Source organism: Geotrypetes seraphini, chromosome 14 (genome assembly GCF_902459505.1).
Source record: "Geotrypetes seraphini chromosome 14, aGeoSer1.1, whole genome shotgun sequence".
Taxonomy (NCBI): Eukaryota; Metazoa; Chordata; class Amphibia; order Gymnophiona; family Dermophiidae; genus Geotrypetes; species Geotrypetes seraphini.
The window spans coordinates 49,547,153-49,566,480 of NC_047097.1; the positions used below are offsets into that span (position 1 = coordinate 49,547,153).

The 19,328-nt window shown below is 44.0% G+C and overlaps 1 protein-coding gene across 1 annotated transcript in view; it reads right to left on the reverse strand.

Annotated features, from left to right (window-relative positions):
• The window catches only part of TEX9 (testis expressed 9), a 92,162-nt gene that overhangs the window by 20,483 nt on the left and 52,351 nt on the right, over nt 1-19,328 (reverse strand). Inside the window, exons 7-10 of the mRNA XM_033920603.1 lie at nt 19,152-19,312; nt 18,722-18,804; nt 14,210-14,383; nt 6,091-6,225 (exon numbers count right to left, since the gene is read on the reverse strand). Coding sequence (XP_033776494.1) covers nt 6,091-6,225; nt 14,210-14,383; nt 18,722-18,804; nt 19,152-19,312 — 553 coding nt within the window. The remainder of the gene's footprint in view (nt 1-6,090; nt 6,226-14,209; nt 14,384-18,721; nt 18,805-19,151; nt 19,313-19,328) is intronic.

The following is a 19,328-nucleotide window of genomic DNA, read 5'->3' on the forward strand; positions in this document are numbered from 1 at the left end:
TCTAGAGTGATCCATACTTGTGGTTATTTATACCCAAAGATCTTCAAGGTACTGCAGTGCTCTTTATGTCTCATTTATTTCATTTAGTATGCTTTAGTAATGTGTATTCCCTTTTCTAAAATTGATATTTGTTCAAATATATTGTGGTCCATTGGTCTAATATTTCTATAATATTTACTTAAATTGGACATTATATATTGTCTCTAGTGTTTAGATATAATATATTATTATTTTTTTGTACTTATTGTTTACATAATGTTTGGACACATTGATTGGTTTCAGCTTATTGATTATAAAGGTTTTTGTTGTTATTATATATTTTTTAGTGGCAATAAATATATATATATTTTCATATATATTTATATTTTTTTACTCTATTGATAATAATACATTGACTCCAAGGAATAATAAATTGATTATTTTAAATTGTTGTAATTATTTTAAAAATTTTTTTTAGTAATAATATAATAATACATTGTTTGCTATTTATAATATATGAAATATCCATATTGTTTTGTTGTAATATCTAAATTATGTTTGATTTTAATCTATATGATACGTTGTTGTTATGGTTGATTTTAAATCTATATGATATTTATATGATAAATTTACACGATATTAGTTATTTACTATTTTTCATTTATGTATTAATTTTTATGTTTGTCTTATTAAAGTATATGTTATTTTGCATTGGTTAAGGATATTTTTATATACTAATTGCTGTTTCTTTTATAATGTTTTTAAGATTTAGAATGTGTTTAATATTTTACTATTATATATTTTATTATTATAGTGTTGATATGGTTTTATATGTGTTTATATGATTTTATACATTACCTATAGACTCCTGACGCAGGCCGTAGGGCCGAAACATGTACATGTCGGGTCGAGTATTTTTGGAAGAATAAAGAATAACCTGGTTGTCCAGATGAGTTGAAAGACAATTTTATTTGTTGCACCTTTCTTATTGGACAATTCCACTTGTTTTTATTATTAATTTATCAGGTAGATCTCTTACATCTTCTTCTGTAAAGAACGAAGCAAAGAATTCATTCAATCTCTCCGTTCTGGCCTTATCCTCCCTGAGCGCCCCTTTGCTCCTTAATCATCCAACGGTCCCACAGATTCCCTCACAGGTTTTCTGCTTCTGATGTACCTAAAAAAATTGTTATGAGTTTTTGCCTCTTTTGCAAGTTTCTCTTCATATACTTTCTTAGCTTGCTTTATCAATGCTTTGCATCTAACTTGCCAGTGCTTGTGTCTCTTCTTAATTTCTCCATTCGGATCCTATTTCCATTCTTTAAAATATTTCTTTGGCCCTAATAGCCTCTTTCACTTCACCTTTTAACCATGCCAGCTCTCGTTCCCTCTTCTTTCCACCTTTGCTAATACGTGGAATACATCTGGTCTGGGCTTCTATGATGGTATTTTTAAATATCATCCATGCCTGATTTACCGTCCTAACCTTTGCAACTGATCATTTTAGCTTCTTTTTAACCATTTTCCTCATTTTACCATAGTCACCCTTTCGAAAATTAAATGCCTCTACAGTAGATTTCTTTTGCGACGTCACTCCCAATATCAGCTCAAATTTGATTACGTTATGATCACAGTTTCCCAGCGGATCCAACACAGTTAACTCCTGTACTATGCCTTGCATTCCAATAAGGACCAAATCTAAAATAGATCCCCCTTTTGTCGGTTTTTGGACCAGTTGTTCCAAGAAGCAGTCATTTATGATGTCTAGGAATTTTACCTCCCTAGCACCCCCTGATGTAATATTAAGGCAACTGAAATCACAGGAATCAAACACAAGGTTAGAGTGGGAAAAAATCAACAATTTATATCAAGTAACACAACTCCCTTCCAGAAAGGCAGGAGGATTGTTGCAGCATGAAAAGTGGAGAAAAAATAACTCAGTAACAGACCTGTGCTCTGATAATACCAGCATAAGCTCCAAATTAGCCAGACACAGCTTAATCATAGGTTAAAAAAAAAAAAAAAATCTCCACCAAAACATGTCCAAGAAATAATTAAACTATCCACGCAAACAGTCCCCCACCACACTTCTGGGAAAATGCAGGTAAGAAGATATAGAAAGAATCTTCTCTCACATAGAACAAACAGGGACTAAACACAGTATTTTGGTTTACGAGCATGCTTCTGGAACGAATTATGCTCGTAAACCAAGGTACCATTGTACTTAGTTTTCCCACCAGCCATGAAAGAAGCCTCCAGTTTAGTCTGTTTGGAACCAGCCATTCTTTGTTAGTATGATATGACATAAATTATAAATATAAAATAATTATTTAAGGCTGAAATTGACTAAAAAAAGCCTGGGTATGAGGAGCTCCATACCCTCAACCAAAATGGAAACAGCAGTAAGGTCAGAAGGCTTGGAATCAATATGGGTTAAGCTACCAGGAGGATCTGGAGCAGACATCAAATTGGGTCTATACTATCGTCCGCCTGGCCAATCGGAAGAAATCGACCGGGACCTGGAGACGGAACTGCGGCAGGTATGCAAGAATGGAAGTGTGGTGGTGATGGGAGACTTCAACTACCCTGGGATAGACTGGAGTATCGGGCACTCAAGTTGCGAGAGAGAGACCAAATTCCTGGAAGCCACGAGGGACTGCTTCCTGGAACAGCTGGTCATGGAACCTACACGAGGAGAAGCTACTCTTGATCTAATCTTCAGTGGACTGGGGGGACCTGCAAAGGAAGTAGCGGTATTAGACCCACTGGGAAACAGCGATCACAACATGATCCAGTGCAGACTAGAACTAGGATCATCCAGGGTGAAAAGAACCACAACAACAGCGCTCAACTTCAGAAAAGGGAATTATGATGCAATGAGGAAAATGGTGGGGAAGAAACTCAACGGCAGCACAAGGAAGGTAGAGTCCGTAGAAAGCGCCTGGACCCTGCTCAAGCGTACGGTGCACGAAGCACAGAACCTGTACGTCCCCAGGTTCAGAAAAGAGTGCAAGAAAAATCGAATAAAGAACCCAGCATGGATAACGGCAGCTGTAAAAAAGGCGATCAGTAACAAGAAAGCATCGTTCAAAAAATGGAAACAGGATCAAACGCAGGCCAACCAAAAGGAACACAAGGAAAGCCAGAAGGAGTGCCACCGAGTGGTTAGGAGAGCAAAGAAGGAATATGAAGAGAGACTAGCGGGAGAGGCAAAAAATTTCAAATCATTCTTCAGGTACGTAAAGGGGAAGCAACCAGCGAGGGAGGAAGTGGGGCCCTTGGATGATGGGGATAGAAAGGGAGTAGTGAGGGAGGAAAAAGAAATAGCTGACAAGTTAAATGACTTCTTTACGTCGGTCTTCACGAGGGAGGACACATCCAACATTCCGGAACCAGAGGAAATAGAAAATGGAGATCAAGATAACAAGCTGGTCAAATTAGAGGTGAGCCAGGAGGATGTCCTCAGGCAGATAGACAAGCTAAAGAGCGACAAGTCGCCAGGTCCGGATAGCATTCACCCAAGGGTGCTCAAGGAATTAAGGAATGAAATAGCAGAGACACTTCAGCAAATATGCAACCTATCCCTAAAAACTGGAGAGATCCCGGAGGACTGGAAAATAGCTAATGTCACGCCCATCTTCAAGAAGGGTTCGAGGGGCGACCCGGGAAACTATAGGCCGGTAAGCCTCACATCGGTCCCGGGAAAGATGATGGAGGCACTGATTAAGGACAGCATCTGTGACCATATCGAAAAAAATGGACAGCTAAGGTCGAGCCAGCATGGGTTCTGCAAGGGTAGGTCGTGCCTCACAAACTTGTTGTACTTCTTTGAGGGGGTAAACAACCAGGTGGACAAAGGAGAACCCATAGACATAATTTACCTAGACTTCCAGAAAGCCTTCGATAAGGTACCACATGAGCGGTTGCTCAGGAAGCTATGGAACCATGGGGTGCACGGGGAGGTCCACCGATGGATCAAAAACTGGCTGGCAGACAGGAAGCAGAGGGTTGGTGTAAAGGGCCATTACTCGGACTGGCAAGGGGTCACGAGCGGGGTTCCTCAAGGATCGGTGCTGGGACCGCTCCTGTTTAACATATTCATTGACGACCTGGAGGCGGGAACAAAATGCGAAGTCATCAAATTTGCAGATGACACCAAACTATTCAGCAAGGTTGAAACCACGGTTGACTGCGAGAATCTCCAAAGGGATCTTACGACATTGGAAGAATGGGCGAAAAAGTGGCAAATGAGCTTCAATGTAGGGAAATGCAAGGTCATGCATATAGGGAGAAGGAACCCGATGTTCACTTACAAAATGGGGGGATCAATGCTAGGGGTCAGTAATCTGGAAAGAGACTTGGGAGTGATGGTAGACACGACATTGAAGGCGTCGGCACAATGCGCCACAGCCTCGAGGAAAGCAAACCAAATGTTAGGTATCATTAAGAAGGGTATCTCGACCAGAACGAAGGAAGTCATCCTGCCACTGTACCGGGCTATGGTGCGCCCGCATCTGGAATACTGTGTACAGTACTGGTCACCGTACCTCAAAAAGGACATGGCAATGCTTGAGGGAGTCCAGAGAAGAGCAACTAAACTGATTAAGGGTATGGAAAACCTTACATACACTGACAGACTGAAGAAGCTGGGGCTGTTCTCCCTGGAAAAGCGGAGACTCAGAGGAGATATGATAGAGACCTTCAAGATCCTGAGGGGCATCGAAAAGGTTGACAAAGACAGATTTTTCAATTTGAAAGAAACCACAAGAACAAGGGGTCACTCGATGAAATTGAAGGGGGACAGGTTTAAAACAAACGCAAGGAAGTACTTTTTCACACAGAGGGTGGTGGACACATGGAACACCCTTCCGGAGGCCGTGATAAGAAATAGCACAGTACAGGGTTTCAAGGATGACCTGGATAGGTTCCTGGAAGACAAAGGGATTGAGGGGTACAGATAAGAGCAGTGGAAGGTTTAGAGATAACTGTAGAGGTAGGCAATAAAATTAGTCAGGGATCGCTGACCAGGCAATATGCCTGATGGGCCGCCGCGTGAGCGGACCGCTGGGCTGGATGGACCTCTGGTCTGCCCCGGCGGAGGCGACTACTTATGTACTTATGTACTTATGAGCTTCAAGTCTACCCGACCATTCCGCAGTGCTCCCTCTAGTGTCTGTTCTAAATAAGTGAGGTCTTGCAATACAAGTACATATAGTGTTTTGTATTAAAGTTTTTGGGTTGTGGAATGAATCGTCTGAGTTTCCATTATTTCCTATAGGGAAATTCACTTTGATATACGAGTGCTTTGGATTACAAGCATACTTTTGGAATAAATTATGCTCGCAAACTAAGGTTTTACTGTATTTTCAACCTGTTTGGCCACCTTAAGATCATCATATACAATCCCATCCAAGTCTCGCTCTTCTGTCATGCCCATAAGTTCTTCACCCCCTAAACGGTACCATTCACTCTGATTTTTGCAGCATTTAGGGGGGTGATGTCCCCCCAAATTTCAGCATTTAGGGGGAATGATGCCACCCCACACCCTCCAAAATTATACCCTCCCCCTCTCCTTCCTGTTCATGGACCAAACTAGAATCAAATCTAAATAGAATCAAATCAAAATCACATGAACAGTAGGTGTGGAGCATAATATACTCACAAACCACAGATGTCTGGTATTACTTATGGAAGAGGTTTATTTCTTAATCTAACAGATATAATTAAAACTGCTGGCTAGTTGTACAGCACATATCCAAGTGAGGTGGGACAATTCATCGTAGTCGTGCTGAAACATCCTGCAATGAAACAACTGCGATGAATTGTTCCATTATGCTGCTACACGTATGCAGCACCAAACATTAAAACATTCAAGAGACAGTCCCTACTCATTAGAGCTTATATTCTAATTAAACAGACAAAGAGGACAAGTAGTGGGCTCACAGTCTAAGTTTTTGAACAAAGTTGGAAACAGGATCCTGGGTCTGATGGTCCTTCTGTCTATTCCAGTATGGCAACGCTTATGTTTTTACATTTTCAGTCACTTTTTTGTACTTATATTATTTATTTACTCAGAAGAGAACTGCAATTGTTAATCAAGATTTACTGTACCTTGTTGCTTTGTTTCAGCTTATTCAGTTCCAGTTTATACTTTTCTACTTCTTCAAGGGCTCTGTTTAAGCGAACGTCTGTAGCACTTTGACTAGTTACAGATTGTTTATGCATTCTCTTTATATTCTCCAATTCCTGTGTGTAATAAATCAGACAGTAAAGACAAAATGATTCACTTCATTTTTTAAAAATTTATTTATATCTGGATATGTGAGCTGAGATCGGAACCTGCTCAAAAGAAAACACTGACTGGGACTGAGGCAGGTCAATCTTGAGCTCACAAAGAGACTCAGGGCTAGATGCACTAAAGTCTCCGATTGTCTAACAATCGTTGCTAAACCAGTTTGACCAGTTGGGCAACCGATCATATTTGCTGACCCTATGCACAAAAAGGCTCACCACGTAGTTTTCCATGCGGTCGTACTTTCTCTGATTCTGGCATGCAAATGAAGTCATTAATATTAAGAACATAAGAACATCAGAATTGCCGCTGCTGGGTCAGACCAGCGGTCCATCGTGCCCAGCAGTCCACTCACGCAGCAGCTCCAAGGTAAAAGACCAGTGCCCTAACTGAGACTAGCCCTACCTGTGTATGTTCCGGTTTAGCAGGAACTTGTCTAACTTTGTCTTAAATCTCCTATAACAGCCTCAGGAAGAGCATTCCAGCTTTCCACCACTCTCTAGGTGAAGAACTTCTTCCTTACGTTTGTACAGAATCTATCCCCTTTTAACTTTAGAAAGTGTCCTCTCGGAGAGAGTGAACACCCTGTCTTTATCTACTAAGTCTGTTCCCTTCATTATCTTGAATTTTTCAATCATTCCCCTCTCAGTCTCCTCTTTTCAAGGGAGAAGAAGCTCAGTTACTCTAATCTCTCACTGCATGACAACTCCTCCAGCCCCTTAACCATTTTAGTCGCTCTTCTCTGGACTCTTTCGAGTAGTACCATGCCCTTCTCCATGTACAGTGACCAGTGCTGGATGCAGTATTCCAGGTGAGGGCGTACCATGACCCGGTACAGCAGCATGATAACCTTCTCCGATCTGTTCGTGATCCCCTTAATCATTCCTAGCATTCTGTTCGCCCTTTTCACCGCCACCACACATTACGCGGATGGCTTCATCGACTTGTCGACCAATACTCCCAAGTCTCTTTCCTGGGAGGTTTCTCCAAGTAACGCATCGGACATCCTGTAGGAGTGTATAAGATTTTTGTTTCCGACATGTATCATCTTACATTTATCCATGTTAAACCTCATTTGCCATGTCGTGGCCCATTTCTCGAGAATGTTTATGCCACGTTGCAGGTCTTCACAATCCCCCTGCGTCTTCACTACTCTGAATAACTTCGTATCATCTGCAAATTTAATCACCTAACTCGTCGTACCAATTTCCAGGTTGTTTATAAATATGTTGAAGAGCACGGGTCCAAACACTGAACCCTGTGGCACTCCACTTGTGACGTTTTTCCAGTCTGAGTATTGTTCATTCACCTCCACTCTCTATTTCCTACCCGCCAGCCAGTTTTTAATCCATGAGAGTATTTCACCATTCCATGGCTCGTAATTTTCCGAAGTAGTCGTTCAAGCGGGACCTTGTCAAATGCCTTGTGAAAATCCAGATATACAATGTCGACTGGGTCACCCTTGTCTATCTGCCTGTTTACTCCCTTGAAGAAGTGCAGCAAGTTTGTCAAGCAAGATCTTCCCTTGCTGAATTCGTGCTGGCTGGTCCTCATTAGATCATGTCCATCAAAGTGATCAATGATGTGGTCTTTATGGATACCGAAGTCAGACTCACCGGTCTGTAGTTTCCCGGATCTCCCCTCGAACCTTTCTTGAAGACTGGCGTAACATTCGCCACTTTCCAGTCTTCCGGAAACCCTTCCGATTTGATTGACAGATTGGCTATTAGTTGAAGCAGTCCAGCTATAGCCCTTTTCAGTTCCTTGATTACTCCCGGATGGATGCCATCCGGTCCCGGGGATTTATCATTTTTAAGGCTATCAATCTGCCTGCATACCTCTTCTAGACTGACTGTCAATCCAGTCAGTTTCCCATCTTCATTTCCCGCATATAGCCTGTCGGCTTCCGGTATGTTGTGTATATTCTCTTCAGTAAATACAGATGCAAAAAATGTGTTCAGTTTGTCAGTGATGGCTTTGTCTTCCTTTAGCACTCCCTTTATTCCATGGTCATCCAACGGCCCTACAGCTTCCTTCACGGGTCGTTTCCCCTTGATATCGAAAGAACAGCTTGAAGTTTTTTGCCTCCTTGGCTATTTTTTCATCGTAGTCTCTTTTGGCCCCTCTTACCCCCTTATGGCACCTTTTTTGATGCTGTTTGTGCTTCTTCCAGTTTTCGTCCGTTTTTGACCTTTTCCATTCCTTAAATGAAGTCTTCTTGTCTTTGATCGCTTCCTTCACCGCTACAGTGAGCCACGCTGCTTCCTTGTTCTTTTTCCTCTTGGATCCCTTGTTGATACGCGGTAAATATAGATTTTGTGCCTCGGTGACTGTGTCCTTAAAAAGGGACCATGCTTGCCCTAGGGTTTTTACAGTGCTTATCCTCTTCTTAATCTTTTTCCTTACCATGAGTCTCATCTCTTCATAATTCCCTTTTCAGAAGTTCAGTGCCATGGTCATCATTCTGGATCGATGTTTTGCCCCCGTGTCCAGGTTGAAGCGGATCATATTGTGATCACTGCTTCCCAGTGTCCCTTCTACTTCTACTCCTTGCGCCGGTCCTCGTAGTTCATTTAGAATTAAGTCCAGAATCGCATTGCCTCTTGTATTTTCCTTGACAAGTCGTTTCAAAAAGCAATCTCCCTACTGCAGTCGTGGGTGCCTAGATTCCAGTCTATCCCCGGATAATTGAAGTCACCCACGATAACTGCGTTGCCTCCCTTGCAGTTGCGTTTAATCTCATCTGTCATTTCTCCATCAATTTCTTTGGACTGCCCTGGGGGTTGGTAGTAGATGCCGATCTTCGTTTCCGTTCCATTCGTTCCCGGAATTTTGACCCAGAGACTCTAACTTATTTTTCATTTCCGGCGTGTTCGCTCCGGTAGACTCAATTCCCTCTTTGACGTAAAGGGCAATACCCCCACCTTTTTGACCCACTCTTTCTCTGCAGTATAGCTTGTATCCCGGTAGCACAGTGTCCCAGACATTTTTCTTGTTCCACCATGTTTCTGTGATGCCAGTGATATCAAGGTTATCTTTTTGTGCCATAGCTTCCAATTCCTCCATCTTATTCCTTAGGCTCCTTGCGTTCGTGTACATACACTTGAGTTTGCGGCCTGTTACTTTCTTGTATTTCCTTCCTTCTTGTGTCCTTGTCAATCCGTCAGGATTTCTATCGTGCCTATGATCCCATGAGTCTTCCCCGCTATTTTCCTGCATGGTATACCCTGGGAATACCGGTTCCTGAACCATCAACTCTCGGTCGACTGTCAACTTTCCCCTTCTTCCTAGTTTAAAAACTTCTCAATTTCTCTCTTGATGTTGCTTGCAAGCAGCCTCGTTCCGTCTCTGCTAAGGTGGAGTCCATCCTTCCTGAATAGCTTTCTCTTCCCCAGAACGTCTTCCCGTTGCGCACGAAGTGGAATCCTTCTTCCTCACACCTGCGCCTCATCCACGCATTGACTCCATCTGCCTCTTCTCATCAGCCCTGGGTACAAGAAGGATCTCCGAGAATGCTACTCTCAGTGTTCTGGTCTTCAGCTTCCTTCCTAGCATCCGGAACTGGTCCTTCAGTACTTTCCTGCTGTAGTTCCTGTTGCTCACGTTGTTTGTCCCCACATGGATCACCACCGTCATATCTTCCTCTTCCACGCTGTCGATGATCCTGTCGATGTGGCTTACTATGTCTTCTATCTTGGCTCCCAGTAGGTAGGTCACCAGCCAATCCTGTCTTCCTCTCGCTATGTGGCTGTCGACTTGTCTGATGATGGAGTCCCCCATGATGATCGCTGCCCTCTCTGTCTTCTCTTGCCTCTCCAGCCGCAGGTCCATGTCCCTGGTGTATGTCCATTTCTCCAGCCGTAGGTCCGTCTCCTCCATATACATAGAAACATAGAAATAGACGGCAGATAAGGGCCATGGCCCATCTAGTCTGCCCACCCCAATGACCCTCCCCTACCTTTCTCTGTGAATAGATCCCACGAGTCTATCCCATTTGGCCTTAAAATCAGGCACGCTGCTGGCCTCAATAACCTGAAGTGGAAGACTATTCCAGCGATCAACCACCCTTTCAGTGAAAAAGAATTTCCTGGTGTCCCCGTGCAGTTTCCCGCCCCTGATTTTCCACGGATGCCCCCTTGTTGCCGCAGGACCCTTGAAAAAGAAGATATCTTCTTCCACCTCGATGCGGCCCATGAGATAGTTGAATGTCTCGATCATGTCACCCCTCTCTCTGCGTTCCTCGAGTGAGTTCAGCTGCAACTTATCCAGCCGTTCCTCGTACAGGAGATCCTTGAGTCCCGAGACCATCCGGGTGACCATTCTCTGGACCGACTCCAGTCTCAGCACATCCTTACGATAATGCGGCCTCCAGAATTGCACACAGTATTCCAGGTGGGGCCTCACCATGGATCTATACAATGGCATAATGACTTCAGGCTTACGGCTGACGAAACTCCTTCGAATGCAACCTATGATTTGCCTTGCCTTGGATGAAGCTTGCTCCACTTGATTGGCAGTCTTCATGTTCTCACTGACGATCACCCCTAAGTCACGTTCTGCTTCAGTACTTGTTAGGATCTCGCCATTAAGGGTGTAAGTCTTGCATGGATTTTGGCTGCCCAGGTGCATGACTTTGCATTTTTTGGCATTGAAGCTGAGTTGCCAGGACCTAGACCAGCTCTCCAGTAGGAGTAGGTCGTGCATCATGTTGTCGGACATTGAATTTATGTCTGTTGTGCTTTTGCCCACTACATTGCTTAGTTTGGCGTCATCGGTGAATAATGTTATTTTACCTCGCAGCCCTTCTGCCAAGTCTCTTATAAAGATGTTGAATAGGATCGGGCCCAGGACCTAGCCCTGCGGCACTCCACTGATTACCTCCATCATTTCGGAGGGGGTGCCGTTCACCACTATCCTCTGAAGCCTATCTCCAAGCCAGTTCCCAACCCATTTCGTCAATGAGTTGCCCAATCCTATAGAACTCATCTTGCTCAGCAACCTGCGGTGTGGTACGCTATCGAATGCTTTACTGAAGTCCAGGTATACGATGTCCAGGGACTCCCCAACATCCAGCTTCCTCGTCACCCAGTCAAAGAAGCTGATCAGGTTGGATTGGCAGGATCTCCCCTTAGTAAATCTTACCTGTACTAAGGGAGAGATTGAAAAGCGCGGATAGCGGTTCCGCCAAGACATCACACAACTCCCTGAGCACCCTGGGGTGTAGGTTGTCAGGCCCCATTGCCTTGTTAACCTTAAGCTTTGACAGCTCACAGTAGACACTGCTGGGTGTAAACTCGAAATTACTAAACGGGTCATCTGCGTCAACCCTTGTCTGTAGCTGAGGGCTGAGTCCTGGCGCCTCGCAGAAGTATTCATTTAACAGTTGGGCTTTTTCCGAGTCCGCTTCTACATAGTCTCCGTCTGGTTTCCTAAGACATACTATCCCGCCTGAGTTCTTATTTCTGTCACTGATATACCTGAAGAAGGATTTATCTCCTTTCTGGATGTTCTTCGCTAGAGACTCCTCCATGCGGAATTTGGCCTCCCTAACTGCTGTTTTGAGGGCTTTTGACTTGGCCAGATAGACTTCCCTAGAGTCCTGTTTCCCTGATTGTTTGTAAGAGATGAATGCTTTTTTCTTCTCCTTGATGAGGTCCGAAATCTCCGCAGAGAACCACTGTGGCTTATTGTTCCTTCGCCGTTTACTTACTGATTTAACATAGCGGTTTGTTGCTTCTTGTATGGTGGCTTTCAAAGTCGACCACATTTCTTCCACGTTATCGGTTTCTGCTTGGCTTTGTAGCGCCTGGTAAACGAAGTCTCCCATTTCTTTGAAGTTTATGTCCTTGAATTTGAGGACCTTGGTCAGTGTGGTAGATTTAGTGAAACCTTTCCTGAGATTGAACCATACCATGCTGTGGTCACTGGAGGCCAATGTGTCGCCCACCGAGACCTCTGTGACACTTTCTCCATTGGTAAGTATCAGGTCCAGTATTGCCTGATCCCTTGTTGGTTCCAACACCAGTTGCCTGAGTCTTGCTCCCTTCATAGAGTTTAATAGCCTCCTGCTGCTGCCGGAAGCAGAGGAAAGCGTGTCCCAATCCACATCAGGCATGTTGAAGTCATCTAACAATACTGTGTCCCCATGCAAGGGGGACACAGTATTGTTAGATGACTTCCATCTTCCCTCAACCTGGTGGTGGCTTGCACCGGACTCGTCTTCCTGTGGGTTCCCTTCGATGTTTCCAGGTGTTGCTGCTGTGTCACCCATTTCTTCCTTGTGGTTGTCCTCCAGGTGGTCCTCACTCACTGTGGGTGTGTCTTGGCAGTTCCACTGTTGCTGGTGATTTTCCACGGCCTCTCTGTATGCCTCCTCGATGAACTTCTCTAACTCCCGGACTTCTTCCTCAATGGTTTCCTCTGTCTTGAAGTTGTCTGCCTCTCTGTCCTCCTCCTCCACTGCTCGAAGTGCTTCTAGTTCCAGTATTCTGCCTTCCAGGAGTCTAACTTGTTTCTTCAGGTGCTCCAGTTCCCCGCATCGAGTGCATACATAAGACCACCTCCCAGAGGGGAGGTAGTCATACATATGGCAAACGGTGCAGAAAACTAGGTAGCTCAACATCCTGCTTCTGTCTGCTGCTTCCATTGCTGTCTGCTTTCTGATCTGCTGACTGAAGTAGCTTCTCCCTGCTTACTTGTTGCTTGTGTGGCTGCTGTGGTCTCCTGTTCTGCTTGCTTGTGTGGCTGCTGTAGTCTCCTCCTGTTCTGCTTGCTTGTGTGGCTGCTGTGGTCGCCCTCTGTTCTGCTTGCTTGTGTGGCTGTTGTCTTCCCCTGTTCTGCTTGCTTGTGTGGCTGTTGTGGTCGCCCTCTGTTCTGCTTGCTTGTGTGGCTGTTGTGGTCTCCCCCTGTTCTGCTTGCTTGTGTGGCTGCTGTGGTCTCCTCCTGTTCTGCTTGCTTGTGTGGCTGCTGTGGTCTCCCTCTGTTCTGCTTGCTTGTGTAGCTGCTGTGGTCTCCTCCTGTTCTGCTTGTTTGTGTGGCTGCTGTGGTCTCCCTCTGTTCTGCTTGCTTGTGTGACTGCTGTGGTCTCCTCCTGTTCTGCTTGCTTGTGTGGCTGCTGTGATCGCCCTCTGTTCTGCTTGCTTGTGTGGCTGTTGTGGTCTCCCCCTGTTCTGCTTGCTTGTGTGGCTGCTGTGGTCTCCCTCTGTTCTGTTTGCTTGTTGGTTGCTGTGGTTGCCCTCTGCTTTGCAGAAACTCATCCCTTCGCAAAGGCGCTCTCGGCGTGCACCGAACGGCTAAGTGCCGTTGGCCCCTCCCCTTTTAAGGGGGAGCTCTGGATACGAGCGCTGACATCAGAGGGGTGGGTGGAGCTACCTCTCGCCGCTGCCCCTCTCGCCTGCCTTCTCCTGCCCATCCCCTTCTTGCTCTGATTCGCTGATTCCTTCTTTCTCTCTCCTCCTGCCTCCCGACTTCTCCGATCAATGTCCTAACCTTGCATACCAAAACTGGATTAGTACTACCAATCCAGAAAACCCGAAAACCCGACAGGTTTGCCTGTTTTTCTCATTGTTTTTCTATGGGCACAGATGTGCCCATAAAAAAAAAATGGCCTGCTGTGCCAGCCCTCTCCAATGACCCTGGTACCTCCTGCCTCCCACCCCTTACAGACTGATACAGAGAAAAACTGAAGAAAATGAAATGGAAAGTGAAAAGTTTTTACATGCTTGGAGAAACTCCAATTGAGAGGACTCTAGACATGATTCTATTATTAACGTACCTTTGGACTAGAAATGATAAATCTTGGCTTGATTGTAAGTTCAGGCTTTGGGTGGGGATTCTGATTGTAATCCACAGTCAATTTTTCACTTCTTAACCAATTAATATAATTTTTCTGCTTATAAAGATTTCCATAATGCTAGTGTGTCGAAATTTATTGTTTACCTTTTCTGCTGCAGTAAGCTGCTGCTGCAGGCCTTCACTTTTTCTGTTGGCTTCTTCTGAAAGAGATTTATACTTTTCAGCTTGTGACTGCTGGATGTTGAGTGTTCGCTGAAGTCTAGCCCGTTCTTCCTCAAGATCCTTAATCAGAGAGTTTAACTTATGATTCTCATCATCCTAGCAGCCAAGAAAAAAGGTATTTTAAGGGATTAGAAAATATATAGATATACACACATATACCGTATATACTCGAATATGTCAATCTGAATATAAATCAAGACCCCCATTTTCCTCCCATAAAGGAGGAAAATGGTTGACTCAAATATAAGTTGGGCGGCTTAATATTCAAGTGCCCTTCCCTCCCTCCCCTGTTAGGCACTGCACCCAGCCCTCTTCCCTCCCTCCCTGTCAGACTCTGCACTCAGCCCCCTTCCCTCCCAACCCCTGTCAGACTCTGTACCAAGCCCCCTCCCTCCTTTCCCTGTCAGACTCTGCACCCAGCTCCCTCCCAGGCTCTGCACCCTATCCATCCTCCCTGCCCTGTCCTCCTCTGCTGATCCCTGGTGGTCCAGAGGTGCAGCGGGCAGGAGCGAGCTTTCCACGCTCCTGCCTTGCTGCTAACCCAGCAGCCACAAGATCCGGTTTCTTCTGTTGCTGAACGGCAATGAGCAGGAGCACGCTTTAGCACTCCTGTTCAGCACTGAGCAGCCTCTTGACTGGCTCCTGTGAATTCTCGCGATTCGCCTGGCAGCAGTCTGCAATAATTCTGGGAGGGGGTGCCGGCCCAAATATAAACCGGGCAGCGTTTTGGCACCCAAAAAACAGCCCAGGAGCGCTAAATAAAAGCACAAAAAATTCAGGAAAGGGGTTTTTGGAGGTAGGGGACCTCTAGAAAGGTAATTATTAAGACAACCCCCAAGTTTCCCAAGACCACAATGGTCTGTACTCAGTTATGGTGATGCTGTGCCTGCTTCAACTAAAACAGCAGCTGTAATATGGAGAAGACTACTACCTCAGATAAGCACATAAAAATTACTCTAAATGATTGTTTCTTCAGGCTACAAGTCAGACTAAGGTAGAGCCTGAGACCCCAGACACCCAAAGCTCCTCACACATCATTGGTGTGTGTGGGGAAAATGCAACCAGCACCCAATAGAGCTCTCAAGACCAACATGGGGCCACACAGCCTGCACTCAAGCTCCAGTAATAACCAGGAGCAAGCCTTGATACTAGGGCAGGGGTGTCCAATGTCGGTCCTCGAGGGCCGCAATCCAGTCGGGTTTTCAGGATTTCCCCAATGAATATGCATGAGATCTATTTGCATGCACTGCTTTCATTGTATTCATACATATTCATTGGGGAAATCCTGAAAACCCGACTGGATTGCGGCCCTCGAGGACCGACATTGGACACCCCTGTACTAGGAGAATGGTCCCAGAGCCTTCCAATAGTGGTAGTGCAGGCTGGCTAGATAGGCGCCCTGTAAAGAGTTGCCTTCCCAGCTAGATTTCTGATAGAAGAGTCTGCATCTTCTCCCAGGCAGAGCTGCCCCAGTAAAACTGGGAAGCTCTGAATCACAAAGAAGCCTCAAATTCAGGATTTTTTTAAAAAAACAACAAAAATTAAAAAATCAAAATCGGAGCAGATGAGACAGACAACTTCAACTCGCGTGTAGAAGGTAAAACTGGAGAGATGCAGAACAGTCCAGAAATACAGGAGGTGGAACTGAAAAGATTGACTTGATGCCCGAATCTACACAACTCAATAGAGATGAATAACCTACTGGTTGAAGACTTGTATCCCTTTTGCACTAGAAATTTAAGTATGTTGAACTGTAATCCGTTTTGGGCTGAAAAACTGAATGAATTAATCAATACATACATACATACAAACATACAGTGCTCCCCGGGTCATTCGCGGTATTTTCCGACCACGAATGACCAGGCAGGAGAGGGCAGCCGGAGCGCCAGTGAGTGAAAGTAAAAGTAAGTACAGTACTCCCCTGATATTCGCATGGGTTCAGTTACAGGAACCCCCGCGAATGTTGAAAAACTGCAAATACGGTTTCTAGCAGGGGAGGCAGGAGAAGGCAGCCGGAGCACCAGCGAGTGAAGGAAATCACTCAAGGTATGCTCCGACCCCCTTTTCCTGTATTAAAGTCAGCCTCACCAATCAGGAAGAGGAAGTCGAAGCATACCGCGAGTGATTTCCTTTTTTTTTTAAATTCTTTATTCGTTTTTAAACTTTCATCAAGTGTACAGAATTCATAATAAAAACTATTAATTAGATCACTTGAACATCTTATCATTGTATCTTATAAATATAGATGCAACCCTCCCTCCAGCCTCCCTCTAAGCCCATTATTCATTATAAGATCATAAACCCTCCCATTAAACCCTTCAATCGCCGGCGCTCCAGCTGCCTTCTCCTGCCTCCCCTGCTAAAAACCGTATTCGCAGTTTTTCAACATCCGCAGGGCTTCCTGTAACGGAACCCCCATGAATATCGGGGGAGTATTGTATTTACTTTTATTCTGTTTGATTATTTTAATTTTTCAAATTAAACAACTGCAAAATAGAAAGAATGCTTCTAACATCAACAAGCAACAAATACCCTGACTCCCTCCCCTTTTCTCCATCCCCTTTGGCCCCCACCATAGCTACATATGTCTCTCATGTTCTCAAAGCATAGCCAATATATTTCTTTGAGCTTATACCAAGCACTTTAGAAAACAATATTTCACTGTGCTTGGGCTTGTTGAAGAAAGACCTGGTGAAGCTTGAAGAATAGTCTGGAATTTGGCAGCTAAAATTTAATGCTAAGAAATGCATGGTCATGCATTTGGGCTGCAGAAACCCAAGGGAACAGTACAGATTAGGGAGTGAAGAGCTTATGTGCACAACAGAAGAGCAAGACTTGGGTGCAATTGTATGTGATGATCTTAAGGTGGCCAAACGGGTTGAAAAGGTGACGGTGAAAGCTAGAAGAATGCTAGGTTGCATAGAGAGAAGTATGGCTAGTAGGAAAAAGGAGGTATTGATGCCCCTGTATAAGACTTTGGTGAGACCTCATTTAGAATATTGTGTACAGTTCTGGAGGGCTCACCTTCAAAAAGATATAAAAAGGAAGGCTACTAAAATGGTATATGGCCTTCATCATAAGGCGTATGGGGGCAGACTTAAAGATCTCAATCTGTATACTTTGGAGGAAAGGCGGGAGAGGGGAGATATGATAGAGACGTTTAAATACCTACATAATGTAAATGCGCATGAGTCCAGTCTCTTTCATTTGAAAGGAAGTTCTGGAATGAGAGGACATAGGATGAAGTTAAGAGTTGATAGGCTTTGGAGTAATCTAAGGAAATACTTTTTTATGGAAAGGGTGGTAGATGCATGGAACAGTCTCCCAGAAGAGGTGGTGGAGACTGAGATTGTGTCTGAATTCAAAAGGGCATGGGATAGGCACATGGGATCTCTCGGAGACAGAAAGAGATAATGGTTCCTGCGGATGGGCAGACTAGATGAGCCATTTGGCTTTTATCTGCCCTCATGTTTCTATGTTGCCATTTTTTCCAAAAGTAGTCATCTTTTAAGACATTTTTGGAGCTTATGTTGCTGCATGACTGCAATTCTGTCCATTCTGTCATCTTATTCCATATTTATTTTTTCTCTCTCCAAAAGCAAATTCCTTACCACTTTATCTTAGAAATGAAATTCTAATTTAAGAAATTTAAGACTGCCTTAAAGACTTCGTTCTTCCAACAAGCGTTTCATGCGGCTTAAATTGGTGGCAGTCTACAATTCCGCAACTCTACTCAGCCCATCCTTCACTCCCCTCCCTTCTTTTTCCCTCAATTCCCTACTTTTCCTACCCCAACTCTGTCTTTGAAAAGTGACTGTTCTTGTGTAAATGCTGATCTTTCCTGTCACACATTGTAGTTCTTTTCTTGTTTCCAAACAATTTTAGAATTGTACATCACTTTGACCTGCAAGCTAGTAAAAACAGCATAGCAAAAAAAAAACCCTAAACAAACATAAGCATATCCCAATCCCAGGCTTCACCATCTTACCTAGAGTACATGGCCCTTGTTTTAATAAGCCACATAATCTTGACCTGGGCTAAATTTAAAATTATACGAGCACCTTACTGGGACTAATAATTCATTCCTGCCATGGCCCTCTCCCATGTCTTCCCCAAGACCTTGAAAGTCAGCCTAAGAATGGATTCTCCATCAGTTCATCTATATAACTGTCTAGGTAACCAAAAGTAGTTCCGTAAGGGTGTCTCCCACAGCATACACTGCTCTAACTTGTAACTTCCCCCCTTCTCTCTTTTAGGGTCTCACTCCCATTTTTGACAGAGCACTCACTAATTTCAGAGTGGTTGTTTTCATGTCCTGTCCTCCAACATTCAAGAAGATATTTTAAGTTAGCTAACTGTAGAGAGAAAATGTAAATGTATTAATGCCTTCAAGAAAGGTATTCTTTGCTGTCTGTAAATAATTTTGGGTCTTACCTTTTTATTACATTCATCAGCTATACTGTCCAATTCCTCCTGCATAACTCGAAGCTTTGCCTTAAGAAATCTTATCTGGGCTTCTGTAAATCCAATGTATTGACTTTATAGAATTATTGAATGACTGCATTTAGTTTAATTAAAAAAAACAAACAAACAAACTGATTTGAAATTTAGAGAGAAACAAATCTAACAAATAAGAAAAGCCACAAAAACAACTTCTATTCAGATGGATCTAGACATCATTTTTCTCTATTGTTTCAAATATTTATTAGAATATTTTTCAAGTCACGTAAAAGCTTAGAGGGTAATTTTATAACAGGGTGCCTGATTTAAGTGGGTCAGTAGGCAGCTACTTAGGTTCTATAACACAATTAGGTGCCTACTTCTCTTTATAATGTCAAAGGAAATGAAGAAAAAACCAAATGACCTGTTCCAATTTCATTGCTGACACCAGGAAAGACATCATCCTCCACATTAGATGGCAAGCTTCCTTCCTCCAGTTTGCCTTCAATTTTATTTATTGTCTTTGCAAGAGAAAAATCAAAGTCCTCTGGAACAGCAACATCATCAACAGCTCTGGATTTTGCACTACAATATATAACAG